Here is a 26140-nt window from a genome sequence, read left to right on the forward strand (position 1 = left end):
CTCAGCGGCCTCCCCCCTCCCGGGGGACTCTGGTGGAATGAGAGGACTGGGCGCATCTTGTGGCTATGGGCACTGCCGTTTTTTGTGACAGGATGGCGGTTAATTTCCACATTACCCTTTTATTAGATAGTACTAGAGGCCCGGTGCATGAAATTAGTGCACAGAGGGGGGGGTGTCCCTCAGCCCAGCCTGCACCCTCTCCAATCTGGGACCCCTCGAGGGATGTTAAACTGCCTGTTTAGACCCGATCCCACCTGCAGTTGGACATCCCTCTCACAATCCAGGACTGCTGGCTCCCTACTGCTCGCCTACCTGCCTTCCTGATTGCCCCTAACCACTTCTGCCTGCCAGCCTGGCCATCCCTAACTGCCCTCCCCTACAGGGTTGATTGCTTCCAACTACCCTCCCTTGCAGGCCTGGTACCTCCCAACTGACCTCTCCTGCTGGCCATTACTCTATATTGCTGCATATTACTCTTTTATTAGGTAGGATAGAAGCCTGGTACACAGGTGAGGGCCAGCTGGTTTGCCCTGAAGGGTGTCCCAGATCAGGGTGAGGGTTCCCTTGGGGTGTGGGGCTGCCTGGGTGAGAGGTCTGTGGTGGTTTGCAGGCCATCCAAGCACCTCTTCCCCCCCCCCCCCCCCTCCCGTGACCCAAACGAAGGCCCTGGTATCTGGAATTTATTTACCTTCTACAATTGAAACTTTGTAGCCTGGAGCGGAGCCAAGCCCCCTGCTCACTCAGCTGCTGCCATTTCTGTTTGGTTTTTGTATCTTCTATAATTGAAACTTTGTAGCCTGGAGTGGAGGCTGGGGCTGCCCAGGGTGTATGGAAAGCTTTGCTTCCTCCGTTGCTGGGGGCAGCCCTAGCCTGTTCTCTCCAGCTCCATGGCTGTGCCATTTTTCTTGGGATTTATCTTCTATAATTGAAATTTTGTAGCCTTGAGTGGAGGTCTAGGCCAGCCATTGTGTGTTTAAAGCTTGGCTTCCATTGCTGGGGAAACCCAAATCTCAACTGTTCTCTGTGGCTGCAGCCATCTTGGTTGGGTTAATTTGCATATTTGTTATGTTGGCTGGTGGGTGTGGCTTGAGCGGGTTAATGGTCAATTTGCATATTAGTCTTTTTTAGGTAGTGTGGTATTAGTTTTATTACTCTTTTATTAGATAGGATATTAGTTTTCTTCCAATAGTTGATTTGATACTTAGCTTTTATGTTGCTCACTTTTCTCAAATGTATGATTTTTAAGTGTATCTTTTTTTTTTTTAATCTTTTTGTATTTGATCAAGCCTGTCTAAATTATTACATCTAGTGATTGTGGGACAGTTGTGACTTGATGCTGGGAAGAATATATCAATCTAATATTGAATATGAGGATTTCCTGTTCATGTTCTTTCTCTCCAGCACTTTTCTGGTTTTTTTATTCATTTGCCAACATATGTAGTGCAGATATTTCCTTGCTTGGCAATGGTAGAGGAAGAGGACCCATTAGCTGGCTGTTCCTAATGCTATTACTCTAAGGCAGGAGTCTTCAAACTACGGCCCGCGGGCCACATGCGGCCCACAGAGGAGTCTGATCCGGCCCGCCAGGTTTTTTGGGCCGTGAGCGCAGCCGAGGTGTTATAGTAGGAATTAGTAGTTCATATAGTCCGGCCCTCCAGCTCTCTGAGGGACCGTGATCTGGCCCCCACTTTAAAAAGTTTGAGGACCCCTGCAGGATTTCTAAAGGATTCTCTCGTCACCCATAGCTGTTTTAAATGAAACATAGTTTGCAGCTTACTTCTGCTGTGGTTAGGCTGTGGTGTGCTTTCTTCAATTTCATTTCTTCCCATTAGTCTTATGTCTTCTATTCATGTTATACAGTACTGTTATAGTTTATTCTTATGACTTTATTCTGTTGATATATTTAGCCTGTAATTTTAGGGTGTAAGATTGGAGGTGACCATGTCAAATGTACTCCATTCATTTTGATGTTATCTTCTGCCTGTAGTTCTTAATTTTTTGAAACCCATTGAAATCTCTGACCATTTGGTGAATTTTATATACTCTCATCCTGTTTTTTGTTTTGTTTTTTTAATTCAAGTGCAGTTGTCTACCATTTGTACCCAAAGCAATGGCCAAGTGTTAATTTAAGCATTAGTAGTTTTGTAGACATTGAGCATAGCTGGGTTGGTAGTCATAGGGGCAGGGGAGGGTGCACTTTGCTTTTTAGTTAGGTATATTAGAGGAATGAGCCGATTTCTTAGAAAATAATTTGTTATTCAAGTTTGAGGAAAATTGCTATAAAAGGTATATTTATGTAGCCATGGAATTAACTATAAAGACACTATAAAAAGTATATTAGAGCTATTTCTTTGTAGCAAGCAGTTTTGTAACATTTCTTTTTTTCCTCTTTTCTCTAGGTTTAACTATAGATCAACACATCATCTTGCATCTCATGGGTTCTATGAATTTTTAAATTGGTTTGATGAAAGAGCATGGTATCCTCTAGGAAGAATAGTAGGTGGTACTGTAAGTATATTTGAGTTATTTTTGTTTATATCATAAAATTTTATAGTTATTTGAGTAAATCATAAATTGCTAAGATGTTGAGGATTCTCAAAAGCTTTGTATAGTTAACTAGTATAGTTTTACTAGAGACCTGGTGCATGAAATTTGTGCATTGGGGTGTCCCTCAACCAGGCCTGCACCCTCTAGAAATCCGGGACCCTGCGGATCGTGCCTAAACCGGCAGTCGGACATCCCTCTAGCAATCCGGGACTGCTGGCACCTGAGTGATTGCCCCTAACCACTCACCTGCCTCCCTGATCTCCCCTAACTGCCTCTACCTACCTTCCTGAACTCCCCTAACCCCTCACCTGCTTGCCTGATCACCCCTAACCCCTTCGCTTGCCTGCCTGCCTCATCACGCCTAAGCACTTTGCCTGCATGATCGCCCCTAACCACTCGTTAGGGGTGGCCAGCTGGGGGTGAGGGGCCAAGGTAGTTCTGGTCTCTGGTTGTTGTGGTCATTCTGCCATTTTGGTCGCTGGGCTTTTATATAGGACTAGAGACCTGGTGCACGAAATTCATGTATTGGGGGGTGGTCCTCAGCCTGGCCTACACCTCTCCAATCTGGGATCCCTCTCACAACCCAGAACTACTGGCTTCTAGTGCTTACTTTCCTGATGTTCCTAACTGCTGTCCTATCTGCCTGATGCCCCTAACTGCTCCCCTGCCGGCCTAATGGCCCTAACTAGTCTCCCCTCCTAACCTGATACCCCCCTAACTGCCTAATTGCTCTTCCTTGTCAGCCTGATCCCCCTGACTGCTCTCCGCTCCTGGTATGATACCCCTAACTGCCTATCTGCTCTCCCCTCCTGGCCTAAACACTTAATTGCTCATCTACTCTCCCTTCCTCTTTGCGCTTTCAGACCCTGGCACAGGAGTGCTGAGAGTTATCCTCCAAGGCACCGCCCCCTTTCTGACATGGCCCTTTGGGCCAGGCAGTGCCAGGTGCCTGCATATGTCTCCACCTAGAGGGGGGTGTGGATCACCCATGTCCTGATGCCCCCCTCTGTGCCTGGCAGTGCTGTGAGCTTGTACGTGCCTCCTCTGGGATGGGGGTGGGGCTCACTAAAACCCGTCCTGACGACCCCCCACCAGGCTGGGCAGCACGGCTGGCCTGCACATGTCTCCGCAAGGGGCCTCTCCCTGGCAGTAACCTCATGTCCTGGTGGAATAAGTCCCCACCCCCATTCCCGCCCACTAGCTCCTGTGCAGGCACAGCCTGATGAACATTTGAATTGTGACTGGGTCACAGTTAGGACAGTTAGCATATTATTTCTTATATATACAGATGTGGCTGATTGACCAATGTTTAATTTTTTTTAAATCTCTTAATACTGTCCGCTCCTGCCCCCTCCCACGCACCCCCACACACACTGGTTTTGGGGTTATCTCACACTAACATTATCTCTAATGGTGAAGGCTATGAGGGGGTATCTTGTTACCTTGTATCCTTAGTCCAGGTTATTTGTGTGCTTTTGTTCCAAATCTGTCCTAAATTACTCTAGGTCAGTGGTCTGCAAACTCATTAGTCAACAGAGCCAAATATCAACAATACAACGATTGACATTTCTTTTGAGAGCCAAATTTTTAAAACTTAAACTTCTAACACTACTTCTTCAAAATAGACTCACCCAGGCCGTGGTATTTTGTGGAAGAGACACATGTGGCTCACAAGCGCAATTTGCCGACCACGGCTCTAGGTAATTGAGTGTCGATCAAGTTCATAGGGAATTACTATATTCAGAAGATCAGTGTTTTAGCTACATTGAGTAAGTTTGCTTTTATAGTCTTTATAGTCTTTTTCATTTTCATATATTCTACTTAATGAGTTATTTAGAATTGTATTTAACTTTTAAGTGTAACAGGATTTCTTGTTATCTTGTTTTTATTTATATTTCAAATATTTTTTATTGAGGGAAAAATCAAATATATTTCGTTGAGGGAAAAATTCTGTATTTCCATTTCTGTGAAACTTATTGAGATTTGATTAGTAATCTAGGATTTGGCAAATTTTATAAAGGCTCCCTTTGTGTTTGGAAAGAATATGTTCTCTGTGATAGCAAGATGTTATGTTTCCAATTTGAGGCATCTTCTCATCTTGGATGTAAATAGAGATAAAAGAATCACGGAGAGTAGTCATGATGGTTTCCAAGCAAATTAGAAATATATTGAATGGTAAGAGATATGGTAGATGGTTATTAGCTGCATTTCTTGTCACACACCTTATTGTATTAGTATTTGATGCCCCTAGTTTATTTCCTGTTGTGTTTAACTATATCTTAAATTCATCCTCACTGGAGGCTTGTTTACTGAGACTCTTGGTTGTTACACCTGAAGTTGTTATAAATGTGGAACCCATATACACATATGTGATGAATGAGTTTCTTATTTCTATTCAAGGCTTTGGATATACAGTAAGGCAAAACATTTCTTACTGCTTCTCTTAATGAATGAGAAGAATTTGTCTAGTTTCACAAATAGGCCTTGGCTTTGTTCTGGGAGTATGCTTTTTCTCTAATATCTGTATTGAGCGATAACCCCCCCCAACTTCTAGTCTTAGGTTATATATTAGACCTGAAGTGTCTTTTCCCCCTCTCTTCTTTTGGGCTTCCATCGCATTAGTATCATTTGAACCTTCTCCTTTTTTTTTTTTTTTTTTTTTTTTTTTTTTTTTTTGCGTCTGGAGGGTTCCCTTTTTTAAAAGCTTAAATATGCCCACTTTTTGTTGAGTTTTTTTGTTTTTGGTTAGGGTTTTTGTTTTGTTTTTGTTTTGTTTGGGGTTTTTTTGGTATTTTTAACCAGTATTTCTTCTGTATTTAGTGTGTCAGCTCTGTCTGCCATATTATCATGAAAATATTGACTCACCTTTAGAGGCATTTTCAAATTTATTTTTATGTTCATTGAATACAGCTGACAAAACCATACTCTGGAACCGGGTATTATATGCGAAATGAATTAAAATTTGAATTTTTAAGAATGATGATGATTGCCACACACACACACACACATACACAAACACCCCCTCCTTTATTTCATACTCTGTGCATTCAGTAGGAATTGAGTATCCATTTTGTGTCGATCATTGTTTTGGGTACTGGGGAAAATGTTCCTACAGCTTATATTTTTGTGAGGGCATTTTTAGTTAATAGACAATATGTAAAATGAGTAAAATAAGTATGTGAAATATTGACAAGTAGTGAAGAAAAAGCAAGGAAGTGAGTTAAAGACCTTGGGGGATTTGCTATTTTAGCTAGGAAAGGAAATTCATGATGTTCTTCATAACATTTGTGATAAAGAACCTTTTAGGGTTTAGTGAAGGATGGAAATGTAGATACACATTTTAATCACTAATGAATAGCTAAAAAATGTCCTTTTTACCTTACTTTGAATCCTATTGATGTTTTTTGTTCCTTGTTTAGAGTGAGGATGAAGAATACAGCAGCTATTTTAAGTGGTAGAAAAATGCTCAACCTTCCAAATATAGTCTTTGAATTCACAAAGTGATTGATTAGTTCTTCGTTTCATAGCTAGAATTGTGTACTTTATAAATCTTGTCTTTGAAAGAGGAAAGAATCCTGTACATAATTTTTTCTCCTTTTCTCATTCCTTTATACACAGACAAGTATGGGCAAAATTAGAACACGTTTAAAATCCTAAACCTATGGGCAAATTAGACTAGGACCCTGTTTTATGATGAAAAAATGGTGGGACTAATTAGTTACCCACAGTTTTCCATTGGAAAACATGTTTTAGTGTTAATAATTACTCTATATGATCCTTCTTTATTAATTTAAATGTTTCTCTCCATATATGAGCTTTTTCTTTGTAATCAATACAAAAGTACATTAATTTTGAAGTGAGAAAGGAAAACTGTTCTGATATATTCTCAAACTTATTGTAAACAATATGTAATAATAAAGGAAAGAACTTATGTTAGTGTTTTCAGCTACCTCATTTATATGTAATTAAATTTCTTATTTTTTTCTTCCTAGGTTTACCCAGGGTTGATGATAACAGCTGGCCTTATCCACTGGATTTTAAATACATTGAACATAACAGTTCACATAAGAGATGTATGTGTATTCCTTGCACCAACTTTTAGCGGCCTTACCTCTATATCTACTTTCCTGCTCACCAGAGAACTTTGGAACCAAGGAGCAGGACTTTTAGCTGCTTGTTTTATTGCTATTGTACCAGGTTACATTTCTCGGTCAGTAGCTGGATCCTTTGATAACGAAGGCATTGCTATTTTTGCACTTCAGTTCACATATTACTTATGGGTAAGTAACATGTAATTTATTGTTACCATTAATACTTATGAACTTTCTGCTGAAATGCTGTAGGTTGTACACATTTGTCTTTTATAGAGACCTGTTGCATGAAATTTGTTCACTCAGGAGAGTGGGTGGGGGTAGTCCCTCAGCCCAGACTGCGCTATCTCGCAGTCTGGGGGCCCTCCAGGGATGTCCAAATGGATGTTATTTTGTCATATGCTTTTTTTGTACCTAATGATATAGATACATGATCTTTTTCCTTTGACCTTTTGATATCATGGATTTCATTAATTACTCAAATGTTGAACCAGATTTTTATACTGGGGTAAATCTAACTTGATCACAGTATATAATTAGTATATACTAGAGGCCCGGTGCATGAATTTGTGCAAGGGTGGGCTCCCCAAAGGGTTAGGGGGCGGGGAGTCTGGGACACAATTAACCCTTGGGCAGGTGGGACGCCCTTGCCAGCCTGGGATCTGGATCCTTCCTGCTGACGTACCTGCCAGTTGTCAGGAGCCACCTGGTGGCCACTTTTATATTGTTTCTTCCTTGTGGAATATCTAAGGAGGTGCCTGAGGCCTACTTCCAGGAAGCTGGTAGCACTGGTCCATTGGTGCCTGACTTCTCTAGAGATTGGACCTGCAGGACTAATGAGGGAGTGAGTGGCTGATGCCCAGCTGGTGGGTCACTGGGATGAGTTGGTCAACTGAGCAGCACTTCACTGTGGGAGCACACTGACGACTAGGGAGCAGCTCCAGTGTTGAGCGTCTGCCTTCTGGTGGTCAGTGTGCGTCATAGTGACTGGTCAACTGGTCGTTCAGTTGTACCAGTCACTTAGGTGAGCATATATGTATATATATGAATAAGATAGGTTGTTGGATTTGATTTGCTAATATTTTGTTGAAGGTTGTTTTTTTTTATTTTATTAACCCTTTCAAAGAACCAGCTGAGTTTCATTGATCTTTTCTAATGTGCTTTTAAATTTCTATTTCACTTATTTTGGCTCTGATGTTAATTATTTACTTCTGTTTACTTTGGGTTTTGTTAGTTGTTTTTCTAGTTTCTGTAGATGTAAAGTTAGATTGCTTATTTCGGATTTTTCTTATTTCTTGTGGTAGACCTGTGAAACTAAGATCTTCCCTTTTGTTGCATCACACAATTTTGAAATGATTTGTTTTCATTTTCATATCTCAAGGTAGTTTTTTATTTACTCTTTAATTTCTTTAATCCATTGGTGGTTTTGTAGCATGTTATTTATTTTCCATGAATTTGTGTTGTTGTTTTTTTTCCTTTTTTTTTCTCCCTGAAGTTCATTTCTGGTTTTATGCCAATGTGGTTGGAAAAGATAATTGATATGATTTCTATCTTCTTGAATTTATTGAGAATTGTTTTGTGACTGACTTTATCCTGGAAAATGTACTGTGTGCACTTAAAAAAAAAAGTGCATTCTGCTGTTTTGGGATGGAATGTTTTATAAATGTTAAGTGCATCTGGTCCAATGTAACATTTAAGGTCATTATTTTCTTAATAATTTTCTATGTGGATGGTGTGTTTTTAAACCACTGCTTAAACTCTTTTACAAGGAATATGTTTTTAAAAGATGCAATTTTTGTCATCACATTATTTTCAAAGTACTGTTGATGGACATTTTTTGGTAAGCTTTTTGTTATGTGTTCTAATGAGATTTTTTTCCATCAGGTTTAAGAGAACAATCTTTGTAGCCAATCTGCCATGGTTTGGTTTCTTTTTGTTTAAATGCTATCCACTAAGGGTACTTAAACCACCCTAATGTGTATTTTATCAGCTATAAAATAGAATATTAGTACCTATCTGATATGATTTAAATAAGTTAATGCTTGTAAAGGTATAGAATATTGTGGGAACACAGAAAGTGATGAGCACATGTTTGTTCTATAGTTACTATTCACCAAAAACAGAGGTAATAGAGATAAAATAGTACTTGGAGCAGTGCATATCATCTTGCCTCATAGTTTTTGGTGGTGGTGGTGGTGGTTTTTTAAAATGTTTGTTCTGTGCCTTTATAGTCAGTACTTTCCTTCACTCATATTCCTCACAACCGGAGATTTGATTTCTGTCTATATATACTGTATTTGGGAGTTTCTTTTTCAGAATGCCCCATAATCAAACAGTAAGGGTTAACCCTTTTTGTCTAGCCTACTTTAGTTAGCATGATAAGTTGAGAGTCATCCATGTTATTGCATGTTTTAGTAATCTGTTACTTTTTATTGCTGAGTAGTATTCTGTAGGATGGATGTACTATATAGAGTTATTTTGTTTTCTAGCTTTTGACAGTTGTGAGTAAAGCAGCTTTAATTATTTGCATGCTATTCTTTATATTGACATATATTAGTATTACTCTTAGATAAATGCCTAGGTGTGGGATTGTCAGTTTACGTACATAAGCACATTTTTAATTTTACAAAAAGCTGCCAGTTTTCCAAAGTAGCTATGTCATTTGACATCCTCTCTATCAGAGTATGTGGAGTTATATTTACTTGCTTCACCAATGAATGGAACATTAAAATTTATTAATTTTTAGCCATTCTAGTAAGTATGTAACAATATCTCATGGTTATAATGTGCTTTCCCCCATTGACTGATATTGAGCATAGTTTCATGTGCGTATTTCCCATCTGTTCAACCCTTTGGCTATGTCTCAGTTGGGTTATTTGTTTTCTTATTATTGAGTTGTAAAACTTCTTTGTATATTTTAGAAATAAGTCTATTATCATATGTGTGTTGTGCAAACATTTTCTCCCAGTCTGTGGCTTGTCTTTTTATTTTTTTAGTGGTATCTTTCTAAGAGCTGAAATGTTTAATTTTGATGAAGTTCAATTCATATATTTTTTTAATGGATTTTGCTTTTTTATATTGTCAGAAGTATAACCCAAGATCACAAACACTTTCTCTAGAAATTGAGTAGTTTTAGGTTTTACATTAAGATCTGTGATCCATTTTGAGTTGATTATGGCCTGTGGTGCAATAAGAGGATTAGGGTTCTCTGTTTTTGGATTTGGATATCCTGTTGATACAACACCCATTGTTGAAAAGACAGTTCTTTCTCCATTGAGTTAATTACTTTGGTAGCCTTGTTAAGATCAGTTGTCACTATACATTGGGCCTGTTTGGAAATTCTTCCTTACTGTTTTTAACCTGTTAAGTATCTATCCTATGACAGTACACTAGGTTGTGTTTATTAGTTTATAAAAACACTTGAAATCTGATAGCATGAGTAATTCAGTTTTGTTCCTCATTTTCAGACATTTTTTTTTTCTCTTCATAGTCTTTTGCTTTATATAAATTTTTGAATTGGTTTATCAACATCTACACAAAAAAACAACTGGAATTTTTATTGGGAGTACATTATCTATAGATGAGTTTGGGGAGACTTGTCATCTTAATATGACAACCTAGTGGAGGCCCACGGAAAAGAGTTTGAGTGTTCTGGCTTCCCTTTTGTCTAGATCACATGTGTCAAACACAAGGCCCGCGGGCCAAATCCGTCCCACCAGGCCTTGCAATGTGGCCCGCACCTCGCTGTCATCACTGCACTCCGCTGCGTTTCCATCACAATGACAGTTTATGACTGTTCAGTAAACCATTCGGCCTGCAATTTAGGCTGGATTTTAGATTTTGGCCCCTTCTCTGATTGAGTTCGACACCCCTAGTCTAGATCCTTATTCTTGCACTTGCATAATTGTTTGCCTTGTAACTAACTTTATGATAAACTTAAGAAAACATGTTGTTTAGATTTTTTTCCCCATTATGGTGAAAATGACCTTTTTAGCTTTCCACATTCAAAGCACAAGCAGAATTTAAGTCTTTGAATACTCTAAACCTGAACACATCATGTTGTAGATCTAGAGGAATGTTTTCCAATAGAAGTTTCCGTGACAATGGAAATATTCTCTATCTACTCTGTTTAATAGGTCCCAGTTATCATCTTACTTTTCATGGATCATACATTTGGTCTTGTATCATAAAAAATCATCATCAGATCAAGGATACTCAGATTTTTTCTTATGTTGTTTTCTAAAAGTTTTATAGTTTTAGGTCTGTGATCCATTTTGCTTTAATTTTTGTGGAGTATGATGAGGTCTGTGTTCAGATTCACTTCTTTGCATGTACATGTCTAGTTGTTCTAGCACCATTTTGTTGAAAAGACTATCCTTTATTGAATTACCTTTGTACCTTTGTCAAAGGTCAATTGACTGTGTGGGTCTTCTTGTGGCTTCTCTGTTCTGTTTCATTGATCTTCCGTTCTTTCACCAATACCATACCGTGTTGATGACAGTAGTCGCCCCCCCCCCCCCTTACCCACAAGGGACATATATTAAGACTCCCAGTGGATGCTTGAAATGGTGGGTGGTAGCAAACCCTGTATTTGCTATGTTTTTTATTATACATACATATCTATGATAAAGTTTGGTTCATAAATTAGGCATAGTAAGAGATTAACAACAGCAATGATAAAATAGAACAATTATAACAATATATTGTAATAAAAGATATGTGGGGGGAAAAAGATATGTGAATGTGGTCTCCCAAAGATTTAATTTTTGAAAAGTTTCCAGAAATTTTCCACATATAAATTTATACCCTTTACTATCTTAACTGAGCACTTACGCACTATGGCTGTGAATTTTGTAGTTTGAGGTACAAGAGCAATACAAGAATGAATTTCCTTTTCCTTTACAATTTCATGATAGAATATTTGTTCTTACTGTAAATTTTAGCAGCCTCAGCTTATGTTCCCCCCCTTTTATTAAATCAAGGACCTCTACCTTTTCCCTTAAGGAAAGCATTCCACAGGTTTTCTTTGGCATATAACAATTGCCAACATCACTACTGATTGCCAACATCACTATTGATTGTAGTATTTGAAAATTTCTAGATAATGAAAAATTTTTCAAATTAGTTGCTCAGAATTATACTTTTGAGATGATCACATTCAAATATGGGGTTACATATTAAGGTTAAGCAAATCAACAATATGGAAATGAAGATTTTTATTCTTTAGTTAAAACTGAATAATTTTATTCTTTAGTTAAAAATCTCAATTTGATATTAATTAATATAAAAATGTAACAAATGGAAATATATAGTTTGTTCCTTTGAGATGATTTATTTATTTATTTATTTATTTTACTGAATACTAAACAGCTAGAAATCAAAGCTATTTTTAAAATATCTGATTGCTGCCAAATGTTATAAATGCATATATTAAGTGGATCTGAATAACCTTAGTGCATTTTAAAAATAACTTTGGCTTTTTGTAATACATATTTACTAAACATTTTTTTTTATTCAGCAGGAACATTTGTTAACATTTATTATATCAGTTTTTTTTGTTTTTAGGTAAAATCTGTAAAAACTGGTTCTGTTTTTTGGACAGTGTGCTGCTGCTTATCGTATTTCTATATGGTAAGATATTATATTTGAAACTACATGAGTTCTAACAAATCTTTTTAGATGTTAGACCAGTTCCTCATCTTCATTTTTGTTTCATCAAGGGCTAGTTCTCCACTTTGTTTCTCCTGAAATCTTTAGGATCTTAATTTTGTTTAATGTATACTCTTTCATTACTCCCATTCTCTTGCTTTACCCCTCTCCCCAGGGCCCATATGGACTTTTGTGTTAGTGGGGAGGGATAATATTCAACCTCTCAATACAATATGTACAGCAAATGAAACAAAAATCTTTTTTTTAAATATACAACTCAACCTAAATAATGGTAACATCCTCTAGGTCAGTGGTTCTCAACCTTTCTAATGCCGCGACCTTTTGCACAGACTTTTTGAATATTAGATAAACTTTCCTAAGACTATAAGCCAGGGGTCCTCAAACTTTTTAAAGTGGGGGCCAGATCACGGTCCCTCAGAGAACTGGAGGGCCGGACTATATGAACTACTAATTCCTACTGTAACACCTCGGCTGCGCTCACTGCCCAAAAAACCTGGCGGGCCGGATCAGACTCTTCTGCGGGCCGCATGTGGCCCGCGGGCTGCAGTTTGAAGACGCCTGCTAAGCCATTGCTATACATGGCTTTTTCAAACTTTTAATTACTACTATTAGAGCATATCCAAAAACTTTTATCTTGATAAGACCCTATTTCCTATTATTGAATGTACTTAAAAAGTTCTATTGGTTGAGAATAAACATTATCTTTAGGATCTTTATAATTTACACTAAAACATACTCAGTTATTCTGATTAAATAGAATTATTCTAACTTTGTGATGCCAGCCAGACATTAAAATGGTATCTTGATTTGTGTAGGAAATAATTTATACCCTAGGCAACACCTTTATTTTGAGGATTACAAGTATATCCATATCATTTGAGAATTCCCTTTAGTTGACTTGTTGACTGCTGCTAATAGTCTTGTTTATATTCTCAGTAAAATTTCTTGAATATATTTATCATGCAAAAATGGGGGAAGTAAATAGGCTTTTTTCTTTTAAATGTTAAGATCTGTATCCTGAAAGCCCTTGTTTTGTGACAGTCCTTTTACTTTCGATTCACAAGTTATAATGTTCTCAACATTCTCGTTAAATTTAATTTGACCATTTCTCAAGTGAATATAGGAAAGCATTTTGGATTTATAGTATTGTGTTATTTATCAATAAAAGTAAGGAAAAATAAATTATTTGTGGTTATATAAATCAATTTTTAAGCCTCTCTGAAAATTGCTAAATACATTTTGTTTATGTGTTGATTATCATGACAAAACTTAACTATTTAAAAAAAGCAAACAAATTATTTAACTTATTTACCCATAGGTCTCTGCTTGGGGTGGTTATGTGTTTATTATCAACCTTATTCCACTGCATGTATTTGTGTTATTACTGATGCAGAGATACAGCAAAAGAGTCTACATAGGTAAGTGATTTGATTTTTGAAATCTTTCCGCTTTTAAGAGTTGTTTCATATACATTATTTTCATTGCACAGACTTTTTCTTAGGCCAGTATTAGCAATGAGAAGGTAAAAATAATTTTATATTCATTTCCCTTTTTGTACTTATAATGGTTAGGCATTTTACTTAAGTGTGGTGTTACCAACTTCTTGATGAGTTTTTATAGAAATTAGTCTAGATTTAATATTTGTCATTAATTTTTTTTAAATTGGTGGAATGAGCATTTCTGTCATGAAAATCATCCACATATTATTCAAATCCAGCTTATCAGAAAAGATGGAGCATCCTCTAAGTAAACAGTTTAAACTTTTAAAAGCCCTTTCTATATAATATTCAACAGACTTAGTTCATTTGAGTTGCCATAAAAAATATGAAAGACTAGGTAGCTTGTAAACAACAAGAATTCACTTTTCACAATCTGGCTGGAGGGTCCAAGATTGAGGCACCAGAATGCTCATGTGCTTTGCCCTCACATGGTGAAAGGGATGTGCTAACTCTCTTGGGGCCTCAATCCAAAGGGCACTAATCCCTGGAGCCTTCCTGCCATAATCATCTCCCACCTTCTAATGCCTTCATATATTAAAAACCTTGGGCATTAGGTTTCAATATATGAATCCGGGGTGGGGCACAAACATTCAGACCATAACTATCTTCATTTAGTGTACAGTTTTTAAAACATTCTTGAATTAGATGCTTAGTGATCAATGGTGTCTCAAGTTTTAGAGTTCATTTTCTGTAATAGAGACAGAAAATTCTTATAGGTTGAATTAACCAGAGAGAAGTTGTGATCAAAAACCAATATTTCAGTAAAATAGTACAATTTCATTATAATAATACTAGAGGCCCAGTGCACAAAATTAGTGCTGGGGGGAGGGAGTTCCTCAGCCTGGTCTTGGCCTGCAAAGATGCCAGCATCCCTCACCTGGCCTCTAGGCAGAGGTTCCTCCCCTCTTTCCACACAGCCTCTGGGAAGATGCTTGTCCTGGGGCCTCCTCAGGGCCCTGGCCCATGACGCCCTGCAGATCGAGTACTTGGGTGCTTGAGCTTTCAGGCTTCCTTGCTGTGCATCAGCTGCCATGGGAGCCTTGCCTCAGGAGTCGCCCTCTTGGACCATACTACTTGTGAGTGTGGGTTGGGGGCAGTCTCGGCAGCAGTGATTTGATGTCTGTAGCATACCTGCCGGACACCTCCCACCCCCTGCTGCAGCGCTACACTGGTCCCCTCTGGACTGCTGGCAGGGGACTTCCAGTCTGCAACTAGGGCTGCTGGGCTGCGACTGGGGGCTGCAGGTGGAAGACCCTGGCACACATAGGGCTCTATCACTATCGAGACCACCACAGGCTCCTTCCCTCCTGCCTCACAGCCAGCCGAGGCATGGACCCTGGGCTCAAGGCCCCACAGGCCTCTTCCTTCCCGCAGCATGGCAGGCCGGAGTGCAGACTCTGGGCACACGGACTCTGGGCTCTCGACACCACAGACCTCTTCCTTCCATGTCCCTCTCCCAGTCCTCTGGCCAGAGACCCCTCCCCTCCTTCCACAGCCAAGGAGTAGATACCGGGCTCCTGTTGCCTGGGCGATGCCTACAGCATCTACTATGGGTGCTGCCATTTTGTTGTGGAGTGATGGCTAATTTACATATTACTCTTTTATTGTATAGGATTTTTTGGAAAACAGCAAAGATATAAAAGCTCATCAGCATGATTAAAAGCCATAGTAGTTTGGCAGTTCCTCAAAAACTTAATCACAGAGTTATCGTATGATCCAGTGATTCCACTACTAGGTCCAGGATAGACAAATCCAGAGAGAGAAAGTAGATTTAGTGCTTGCCAGGGGCTTAGAGAGTGGAGGAATGACTGAATGGGTATGGTATTTGTTCTGAATAGAGGTATTGATGATAGTATACAACTCTGTGAATATAGTAAAACCAATGGTATATTTTAAAAGGGTGAAATTTACTGAACATTATATCAATTATAAAAAAATTTTAGTATATTTATAGCCATTTCAGTGTACCTTATAACAATCACAGCTGGCATAATTAATAAATGTTTAGTTCTTATTATTCATCACAACTGTCTTAAGTTCTTTACATGAATTTAACTCCTTAATCTTCATAAACACTGTGTGGGTAGGCATGTTACTATCTTCGTTTTGCAGATGAGGAAACAAGATGCCATAATTTCCTGAAGATGTTGTAGCTAGTAATGGAACTTAGATTTTTGTCTCCACAGCCCATAATGCTAAAAATCACTATATGTGCCTAGTATATAAATAAATACCTTACAGTTGAAATACATCAACCTATTAGGTCTCTCTATCCTGAAAACATCATAACTTGTTATTGGTATCTAAAAAGGAGAATTATAGATTAAACTGTACGTTTCAGCTTTTTTTTTTTTTTAGAACTACAGAAGGAAAAAAAGTTTTTAGGTTAAATGGTTGGTTATAGGGAGGGTTAAGGTTAGGGTATGCTTAATTAAGAAATTTTGGGGTCCTGAAAATTATAGGGGGAATACAGTGGAGAGAAGATTGAGGGTTACACTTTTGTGAAATGCACAGGAATTAGGAAAAAGAAGAGCCAAAGGGAAAGTCAAAGGTAGCCAAATAAGGAACGCTGTTCAAGAGATCAAATGGAAGGTCTACATAATAAAAGTTTGAAACATGAGCAGTGTTCAGCTCCCCTGGAATGTTAGCACTAAGATGTAGTAGCATGAGAATTGAGATGAAACCTTTATTTGATGGTTTAGAAAAGCATGGTGTTAATACTGGCTCTTGAGTGTGTGGTGTGTTTTTTTTCAGAGGGAAGAGAAAATGGTTTAGGGATGTTAGATATGTATATAAAATTAGATTAGTAAATGTCTCAGATAATTTTATAGTGTTCAAATTCTCTACCCCAACCTCTTTTCTTCTCTTATTCCACTCATGTAAATAAGAGTATTTTATGTTGTTTTTATGCTCTTTCATAGAGTTTACTTTTAAATGGGTAGAAAGAGATGGCACAGAACAAATGTTTCTCTTCCTTCATCCTGAATATATCAAGATTTAAGTTAAATTTAACATAACTTAATGCTTCTGAAAAATATGTAAGCATTACCAAGTATTTGTATATAGTTGGTTCTCTGATTTTTAAAAATATTTTTTACTGATTTTTTACAGAGCGGAAGGGAGAGAAATGGAGTTAGAAACATCAATGAGAGAGAAACATTGATTAGCTGCCTCCTGCATCCCCCTACCCCCCCAACACTCACCATTGGGGATGTGCCCGCAACCAAGGTACATGCCTTTGACCAGAAGCGAAACCTGGGACCCTTCAGTCCACAGGCTGACGCTCTATGCACTGAGCCAAACCTGCTAGGGCTGGGCTCTTGATTTTTTTTTAACACACAACGTCCTTGGTCTGTAGTTATTCTTCCTCATGAGCAAAAATATTTAGATAAAAAGGGATTGCTAGATGGCAAACTCATAATCATATTAATAAAAAGTTTGGGTTCTAAGAATCAAATTAAATGAAGTAAAAATGAATTATTTGAAATAATTACAGAAAAAATATGGTTTCCCTTTGAGTAAATTTTTTTGCACGTGTCTTTAGACTCAGTTATTAAGCCTAGGAAAACTGTTATTTGTTCATGTGAAAAAGGAGGAGCATGGGTGGTAATGTGGATGTGTATGGTAGGAGTGGGAAGCCAAGGTGTAAAGAAAGTTGAGATATAAGGCGGTAAGAAGCTATCTACTTGATGAAATTGGGGTGTGATTATAAAGTTAAATTATTTTGTGAAGATATAGTTTGGACTTGTTGAATTGGGAAATAAATTTTACAAAATTACGTTACAAATAGGATTCTGATGTTTTCACAAAGGAAGAATACCCAGGCCTTATTTTGCATTTATAGAAAGACTGGTTTTACAGATATCACATAATACAATACTAATGGAATGTAAAATTTTAACCTTTGTAATTTGATAAAGGTTTATCATACTTTATGTCATAACAATATATTATTAAAGATATGGAATCACTTAGGATGGTCACTATGATGTTATGTATAATTGTGAAAATAGCTTAAATGTCCAATAGGAAATTATAATTTATAAATTACACTTAAAATGTAGTGTTGTCATATCATAAAGTATTATGGTGCCATTAAATACAATCTGTTTTGGTATATAATAATATAGAAAAATGTTAACAAAAACATAGCAAGGATTACTAGTGATTTTCTTCATATTTTTCTCTACTTCCTAAATTTTCTACAATGAGCATGTCTTAAATTCAGAATGAGTTTATGTGTCTCATTAACTAAATTAGAATGATAATTTAAGAAGGAAGAAATTAGTTTCTTGTATTGATAAATGGTTTTTAAATGTTACTGAAGCAGTTTTTTGTTATTGTCCATGTTTTCTCTGTGAGTTAATTTGAGTAAGGAGAGTAAAAAAATCACTTTTTAGCCAGTTGTAGTAGCTCAGTGGTTGAGCGTCTATGACCCGGGAGGTCACGGTTCGATTCCCAGTCAGGGTGCATGTCTGGGTTGTGGGATTGATCCCCAGTGGGGGTTGTGCAGGAGGCAGGCAATCGATACTCTTCTCTTATCATTGATGTTTCTCTCCCTCTCTTCCCTTCTGAAATCAAATAAAATACATTTTTTAAAATCACTTTTCATATTCTACCTAAAAGATATTTTTATGGTAACATTTGCTAGGAATTATCATTGAAAGAGTAAAGTGTTAATTTTGCACAAATTATTCTAAGATTATATAGCTTGTGAACAAAGAAAATTCTAGTATTGAGTGAGTTGAAAGTAAAGCCATAAACTTTAGGAATCGTATATACACTTGGCAGCTATAAGCAAAACATATTTAATGCTAGATTAACTTACACAGCAATAAATTTTTAAAATTGCTTGTAAAAATTCTAGGATATAAAAGTGGGAAGTGCTAGAATTTAGTTTGTCTAATTCTACGATATTATTTTTGAGGAAATTCAAGCAAATTGATTCACTAGAGATTTTATTCCCCCAATCTTTACCTCTTTCAGCCTCTGGAATTCTTTTTGTCTTATCTAGCTATTCCTTTATACTTTATCATCAACAGAGGCAAACACTTAAATAGTGTTTTGTGTTATTCTCTGACACTAGCTGGGTGTCGTCCCATTCAGCTCAATTTTTACATCATAGATATCATCATTCAGCTCAATTTTTACATCATAGATATCATCAGATGCTACAGTTTAAGAGCTCAGCCCCATAGAACTGCCTCACCTTCTGAAGCCAATCTCAAATTCAGGTTACCACCTGAACTTCTAACAAAATGGATGTAAACTAAAGGTTCTCAGAGCCCCCTCCTTGGTTTCGACTAATTGTTAGAGTAACTCAATACTTATTAGATTACTGATTTATTGTAAAAGGATGTAATTCAGGAATAGCCAGAAGGAAGAGCTGTGTTAGCCATCACAAGCTGTAATGCTTTGTCTCAGAGAAGATACATGTTAGTTTGGAGAACATCAGGAGCTTCTTAAAAACTTAAAATTTCAATGGAACTTGAATTAGGCCTTTCAAGGCCTTTTATCTTGTGCCAGTCAAGGGCAATGGTTTATTTTGTTCTGTATCAATCTGGTCCAACCCTACCCTTTAAAAGCGAAAGATATTTTGGCTCTGTTTAGAAGTTTATTGTCCCAAATCAAAGAGGGGTTTTTGAGTTGTGTTGTTGTTGTTAAAAATAATGATAGACTTCATATATAACTTTTTAATAGTAATTTTTTTCTGGAATTCCTCTAACACATTAGAAATATGATCTTCAGTCATGAATGCCAGTGCTTCCACAGGATGGCAGTGTGGTAACATTTTCATGATGTAATAAGTGATTTACAGCATTACTGGTGTACATTTCCATAAAACTCACTGCTTTGATGAAAAACTTTGTCCTTCTAGTTTAAAGGGTAAGAAAAGTTGGTTAACATGGGTAGATAGAAAGTTATATGTGGATAGTAACTTGGTTAAGTTTCCTATAGAATTTGTAAGACAAATTGGGTGGGGAGAGATTGCTATTGCTATGGGTTGTGTTGTTGAGGTCTTCTGAAACAGTGGCAGGTATTGGTATTGGTGTTGCTGAAGATGTGATATCGCCTTCATTCAAGTTTTTACAGGGCCAGGTTTTTTTCACCAATCTCACATGTACTTCTTTCACTGTATGTGGTTATTTGTGTATATCTGATTTTCTCAATTATAATAGATATCTCTTAGAGGATGGGATTGCTCTTAAAAGGATTTTGTCACTTTAGTCAGTCTTGACCATAATAGATGAAAGGTTAATATTTGAATAAATTATAGAGGTAATTTTTAAACCCACTGTTAAATGCTATTGTACAAAGCCTAAGTAAAAACAAGTTTTTGTTTGCAAACATTGAATTATTTTTCTTGAACTCATCTCCATCACTCTTAGAATTAACTTGAACCCTAGTTCATCTGCTCTGCATGAAGTGTTTTCTTCCTTAGTAATAACAATAAATGTCTGCAGTGTTGCATAAAACCACTAATTGAGAATGTTACCAGGCTTATTGTTTTCTTTTTGAATATGCCTGGAAATAAACTTGAGCAAATCCTTGAGGAAACTTCATCGGTAGTTTCTAAGCAAGTGATTGCTGAAATTTTTACACTGCTGAGCACAGTATACTTCCATTTGAAGAGAGATAATATGAACATGTTTGTGTGCCCACCATACCTTTTAGTGATTATTTCTAGAAAATGTGACTTAGAGGAGGTAAATGGACTAGAGGCTTTCACATTTTAAACAATAACAACAAAAACATTACCTTTGCAATTAAGAACAAGCCTTGGGCTGGCCCAGGCTGGGGAGAATGAGCAACTGCCTAATGAGTATGAGGTTTTTTTTCTGGGTGATGAAATGTTTTGGGGCTACAGAGAGGTGGTAGTTGCACAACATTGAGGGTGTATTAAATGCACTTGAATTGATCACTTTAAATACATTATATATGTATTTCACCTCAACTTTTTTTTTTAATTTCTTTTTTATTCAACATGTGCCATTTATCATATTTAATCCAAATTTTATGAGTTATAATATTTAGTGCTCATTTATGTATATAAAAAAGAGAAATAAAGCCTCAGAGGTGATTGTGGTGTTTGGATGTAAGTGGACTTAAGTATAGTTAAAACACATAAATGACATAAGATTTTTCAAACCTAGTTGTGATTTTGTGGGTTCATTATTTGTCTAGGGTTTGATTTCCCAGATCTAGGTGTTTAAAAGGCCTGTTGATCATGGAATCATATGTTATTGTTAGAGGGGGGACCAACAGGTTTTCTTGTTCAAATCCCTCATTCTGTAGTGAGGAAATTGAAACTTTTGTTGCTAAGTAGTTGTTCAAAATCAAATAATGGTCTTGCACTAATTTTTTTCTTTACTTCCTGATTCTGCCTCTGACTCTCTATAAAAGACTAATTTGTCAATGAAACGTTGATATTAGAACACTCATCAACCAAATAGGATGAGAGTTCAAATCTTGTGACAGAAATTTTTAGTTACTTCACTTTTATTGCGTTTGTGTTCAAGTACTTCATTGAGGGTAATTCCATTCCAACATGAATATATCTGAAATATGGATTACTTCTACAATCTTCTAGACAACCAGTTCCCCATTAGCTTGAGATCATTAGAAACTTTATTCATATATATTGGTCCTTTCTATTAATTTACTTGAACTTTTTTTTTTTTTTAACCAGATTTTATTGATTTTTTTTTACAGAGAGGAAGAGAGAGGGATAGAGAGTTAGAAACATCGATGAGAGAGAATCATCGATCAGCTGTCTCTTGCACACTCCCCACTGGGGATGTGCCCACAACCAAGGTACATGCCCCTGACCGGAATCAAACCCGGGACCTTTCAGTCTGTAGGCCGACACTCTATCCACTGAGCCAAACCGGTTTTGGCAATTTACCGTATTTTTCGGACCATAAGACGCTCCGGACCATAAGATGCACCAGTTTTTAGAGAAGGGAAATGAAGAAAAAAAGATTCTGAAACAAATAGTATCTAAAATATTTTATGTGCATTAAAACCCAACATCACAGTCATAAACACATGTAATCAACCCTGTAAACAGTGTAAAGTAAACAGCAGCATTTAGAACCATTTTCGAGCCGGGCAAGCACACAGAGACCACACAGAGCCGGGCAAGTAAAAAAACTTTTTTTTTAAAGTATATGTGTAGGCTATATTTGGACCATAAGACGCAGGGACTTTTCCCCCCCACTTCTGGGGGGGGAAAAGGTGCGTCTTATGGTCCGAAAAATACGGTACTTGAACTTTTTATCCTTTTCCTAACACTACAGTCATCTCTTATCAGACAGCTTGGGAGGCAACTTGACATTTGAATCATGAGCCCATAATTTACTTTATAGAGATAGGGTTGTTTTTTAAAGCAGATAAACTTTAAGTTGGGCGAAGGGAAGTATGTGCTATATGCTGTGCTATACATGTGTAGCATACTAATATGTATGCTGTAACAGTTCTCTTCCTAAATATACATACCCCCAGGTGTTTTTTCCTAATAGAGTATTATATTTGCCAACAACTAAATATTGACTGTACTCCATAAAATGACAAGTAATACATCTCTTTCACATCCATATTTCTCTCTCTAAAAATTAATAAAAACATATCCTCGGGTGAGGATTTTTTTTTTTTTTTCAAATTGTGTAATACTTGAGCTTTTGAGATAATGGCAACTACGGTACTTATATATACATGATGAAAAGTATTCACTAGGTCATGCATATTTTGGATTAATGGCAATAGGAATGTTTTATAATGTAGCTTCTTGGGTTGTGTCAATGATTATTAATGATAGGTTGAAAAAAAGTTTGATTCCATTTCGGGGAGAAGAAAGCAGCACCAGTTACCTCCTAATCTGTTTTAAATTATAGTTTGCAGAAATACAGTGCATAAAACAATAATTTTTTAAATTCTTTTTTGCAAAAAGAATTTTCATGATTTATAATGTATGATTAACCATCAGTTAGAAGTCACTTCAAGATTCTGTTCTTAAAATAAGTTCAGTTAAAACTGCTAAAAAGGAAATGTTATTTATCCATTTATGTCTGAAATACTTATGATAGTGGTAAATTATCTTGTTTCCTATTTTGTCTTTTTAGCATATAGCACTTTCTACATTGTGGGTTTAATATTATCCATGCAGATACCCTTTGTGGGATTCCAGCCAATCAGAACAAGTGAACACATGGCAGCTGCAGGTATGAGAAAATACTGAATTTTCCTTCTTCTAAAGAATATATGAATGTGTGGCTAGCCAACCTTCAAGGGAATAAAGTGGGTTTTCTTTTTTGTTTTTAATTTTCATCATATTGGTTCTAAAATATCGCTGTAAAATGAAAATATCATAGTTTTATTGAAATATTCTGCTTTTGTGTTCCCAAAAGTGTCTATCTTCCCTCATTGCTGTTTTGAAAAGGCAAAACATCTTTTTTCGTACAATTGATGCTATTTGCAAGCACTAAATAATATTTGCTTTATATAAACTAATATTAAGCAGAATTTGTCCATTGAATTAATTATACCAGCGTTTCCATTTCAGGAAATTTAGGTGGAACTTTTCATTTTTATGTTCATTACCTCTTACTAAAGTATTTTATCTGTATCTACCAACTGGAATTAATGGCTTTTATATTGATTAAAAAGTCATATAGTTCTCCTCCACATAAGCAGAGTTCTTCGCCATTATTAACCTGGGTCACAATTAACAAAAATGGAGGATCTGTGAATAAATAGCTTCTCAACTAGAGGTCCATGGTCAGAAGCCCATATGAAGGCTGGGGGTATTTATTTTACTTGTAATTTTTTATAAATTAATTATTTTTAACTTTCTGAGGTGATGTTCTATGATTTTTAACATCACATACTTCATGAGAATTTGGGTAGAGGGGGAGACACACAAACCCAAAAGATTAATAACCCACAACTTACTATTATATAGCACTTACAAATCTGTGAAATGATGTTACTTACATTCATAATGTGGTGTTATAAAATTATCAATTAGTAATTTGAAAAAAAAAAATCCGTATTGCATATAATCATGTATAGTAATGTCTGTGTAGATACACAATCAATTGACTCTATACATATGCATTATTATATTTCTTAAAATTAAATCATTAATAGTACACATTTAATCATTCTAAAATTAACTTTAAAAAAATAGCCCCTACGAATAAATTTTTTAAAAGAAAAATAATGTCCCAGAAAGGTTAGGGGTCTCATGTTTTTGTTTTGTTTTATACCTGGTAATTTGTATTGTGTTTTGCATATAAATTCTTTTCATTGTTAGTGCTTTAATTTTATCTTATTACTCACTTTAATATATACTAATTTAGAATCTTATACAAGTGTATAATTAAGGTCACATACAGCCACTCAACTATAAATGATAACTATATGTTATATCAGGATTTACCTGGTCCAAGTAATTTCTTCTTCCTTCAGTAAATCTTAGGATTTTTTTTTTAAATGACATTTCTACTTCCCCCCCCTAGAAAACATGTCTCTAAAATATGAGACAAAAGGAGGAAATTTAATGTGCTAAAATAAGCTCTAGTTGTTGAATTGGGATTTTTCTTTCTTGGTTCATGTATGGGGAGTCTGATCTTTTTTCAAATGTGTAGCAGAATTTTGGGGGTGTATTGTTTGGTTGTCATTTGACAAAATGTTGATTAGATGAAATGGCTAGTTGTTATGAATGGTACTGGGTGTTCTAAGAATCTCTTATATGACCTTTTTCTTTAGGTGTATTTGCACTGTTGCAAGCTTATGCTTTCTTGCAGTATCTGAGAGATCGGTTAACAAAACAAGAGTTCCAGACCCTTTTCTTTTTGGGTGTATCAGTAGCTGCAGGCGCTGTGTTCCTTAGTGTCATCTATTTGACTTATACAGGTAGGTGTCATCATCTGTAGGATGTGAATCTTGTCTCTAATTTATTGTAAAAAGTAATTACTTACAAATTTTGTACATATTCCATTTATCCTAGAGGGTCAAATATTATGGTTGCATTCTGAATAAACAATATAAAAATAGTCAAAGTTTCTAAAATCTACATAGCAGTACAAATTGTGATTGTTTTAACAGTATCTTTTGCTGCTTCAAGATCTGATAAGTCTACTTTCAAGCATCGTCTTGATATATGAATAGGCCCAAGCATCGTCTTGATATATGACTAGGCCAAATTGTATAAAATTCAAAGCTTCCAATGTTAACCTACTGCATGCATGCTTGCCCTCTTGTGTGCATATGTTCTCTGACCTACTTTTAAACAGTCTGCTTCTGGATTCTAAGTTACTTTGTGAACCTAACTTCACTAATTCCTAGAACAAGTCAAATTCTTTCTAAAGGTATTCTGTCTGTTAAATTAATGTATCAGCCTAACTCATAAAATCATGAAGAATTGACCAGAGAAAAAGGCATGAATGATTAAAATCATTTTCATAATTCATCTAAATTGGGCATATTATATTAGATAATTTAGACACCACCCACCCCCCTTTTTAAATATTATCCAGTGCTTTCTTACTATCTTACCTTTGTTTTACTAGTCAACTTGAAGTGTATGGGAGAATTGGAAAACTTCGTACAATTTTATCTATCCACTTGTGTTTCTCTGGAAATGTAATCTCCACAGATATTTGTTTTTCTTTGATCACATTAACATTTTATCTGATTGCCAGCCCTGTGAAATATGTTGTCACCTACAAATTAAAACTGAAAAATTTAAGTACTAGGTTAAATTAAGCCATAATAATCAGTAAATATAAAACAAAAACAATTTTAAAAGGCAGATTAATTGCCTCTACATTTTTCCTTTTAAGGTTACATTGCACCATGGAGTGGCAGGTTTTATTCCTTGTGGGACACTGGGTAAGTGCCTATAAGTTATTTGCCCTCATTGAAATGCTATTCTCCCCTCTCCCCCCCCCCCCCTCGTTCTTACATTGTCAGCATTACCATTGGTCTTGGGTAACATTTTAAAAGTATCTAACATATACTAGTTTAGTAACTGTTTATTTGAATCTCTTGTATTTTTTCTTTGTTATAATACCTGTTTGGAATGCATCTTTAGTATGCTATACATGACATATATTTCAATTCTGCATGAACAACTCCTTATTTTAGTTTTGTCAAAACATTTCAGTTAACATTTGTGCAATTTTAATTATTGATTTTTATTTTTACCAATGTATTCAAAGTTTCCAACTATTATTATTTACTTTTTAATCATTAAGGCTCATATACCGTAGATGTAAAGAAAAGATTTTAATGTTTTTTAATGCCACACTTAAGTTTCTTGATATTTTA

At 36.2% G+C, this 26140-nt stretch overlaps 1 protein-coding gene across 4 annotated transcripts in view; it reads left to right on the forward strand.

The window, feature by feature from the left end:
* STT3B (STT3 oligosaccharyltransferase complex catalytic subunit B) overlaps positions 1–26140 on the forward strand; it is a 66878-nt gene that overhangs the window by 22697 nt on the left and 18041 nt on the right. For 2 of the 4 annotated variants that reach the window (XM_036431683.2, XM_036431685.2), the window contains exons 2-8: positions 2400–2508; positions 6540–6827; positions 12204–12269; positions 13627–13726; positions 22930–23028; positions 24578–24724; positions 25654–25702. In XM_036431683.2, the coding sequence (XP_036287576.1) occupies positions 2400–2508; positions 6540–6827; positions 12204–12269; positions 13627–13726; positions 22930–23028; positions 24578–24724; positions 25654–25702 (858 nt within the window). The remainder of the gene's footprint in view (positions 1–2399; positions 2509–6539; positions 6828–12203; positions 12270–13626; positions 13727–22929; positions 23029–24577; positions 24725–25653; positions 25703–26140) is intronic. The other 2 variants (XM_036431686.2, XM_036431684.2) reach the window with 2 other exon arrangements.

This window comes from Pipistrellus kuhlii, unplaced genomic scaffold (assembly GCF_014108245.1).
Source record: "Pipistrellus kuhlii isolate mPipKuh1 unplaced genomic scaffold, mPipKuh1.p scaffold_m20_p_11, whole genome shotgun sequence".
NCBI classification, from domain to species: Eukaryota; Metazoa; Chordata; class Mammalia; order Chiroptera; family Vespertilionidae; genus Pipistrellus; species Pipistrellus kuhlii.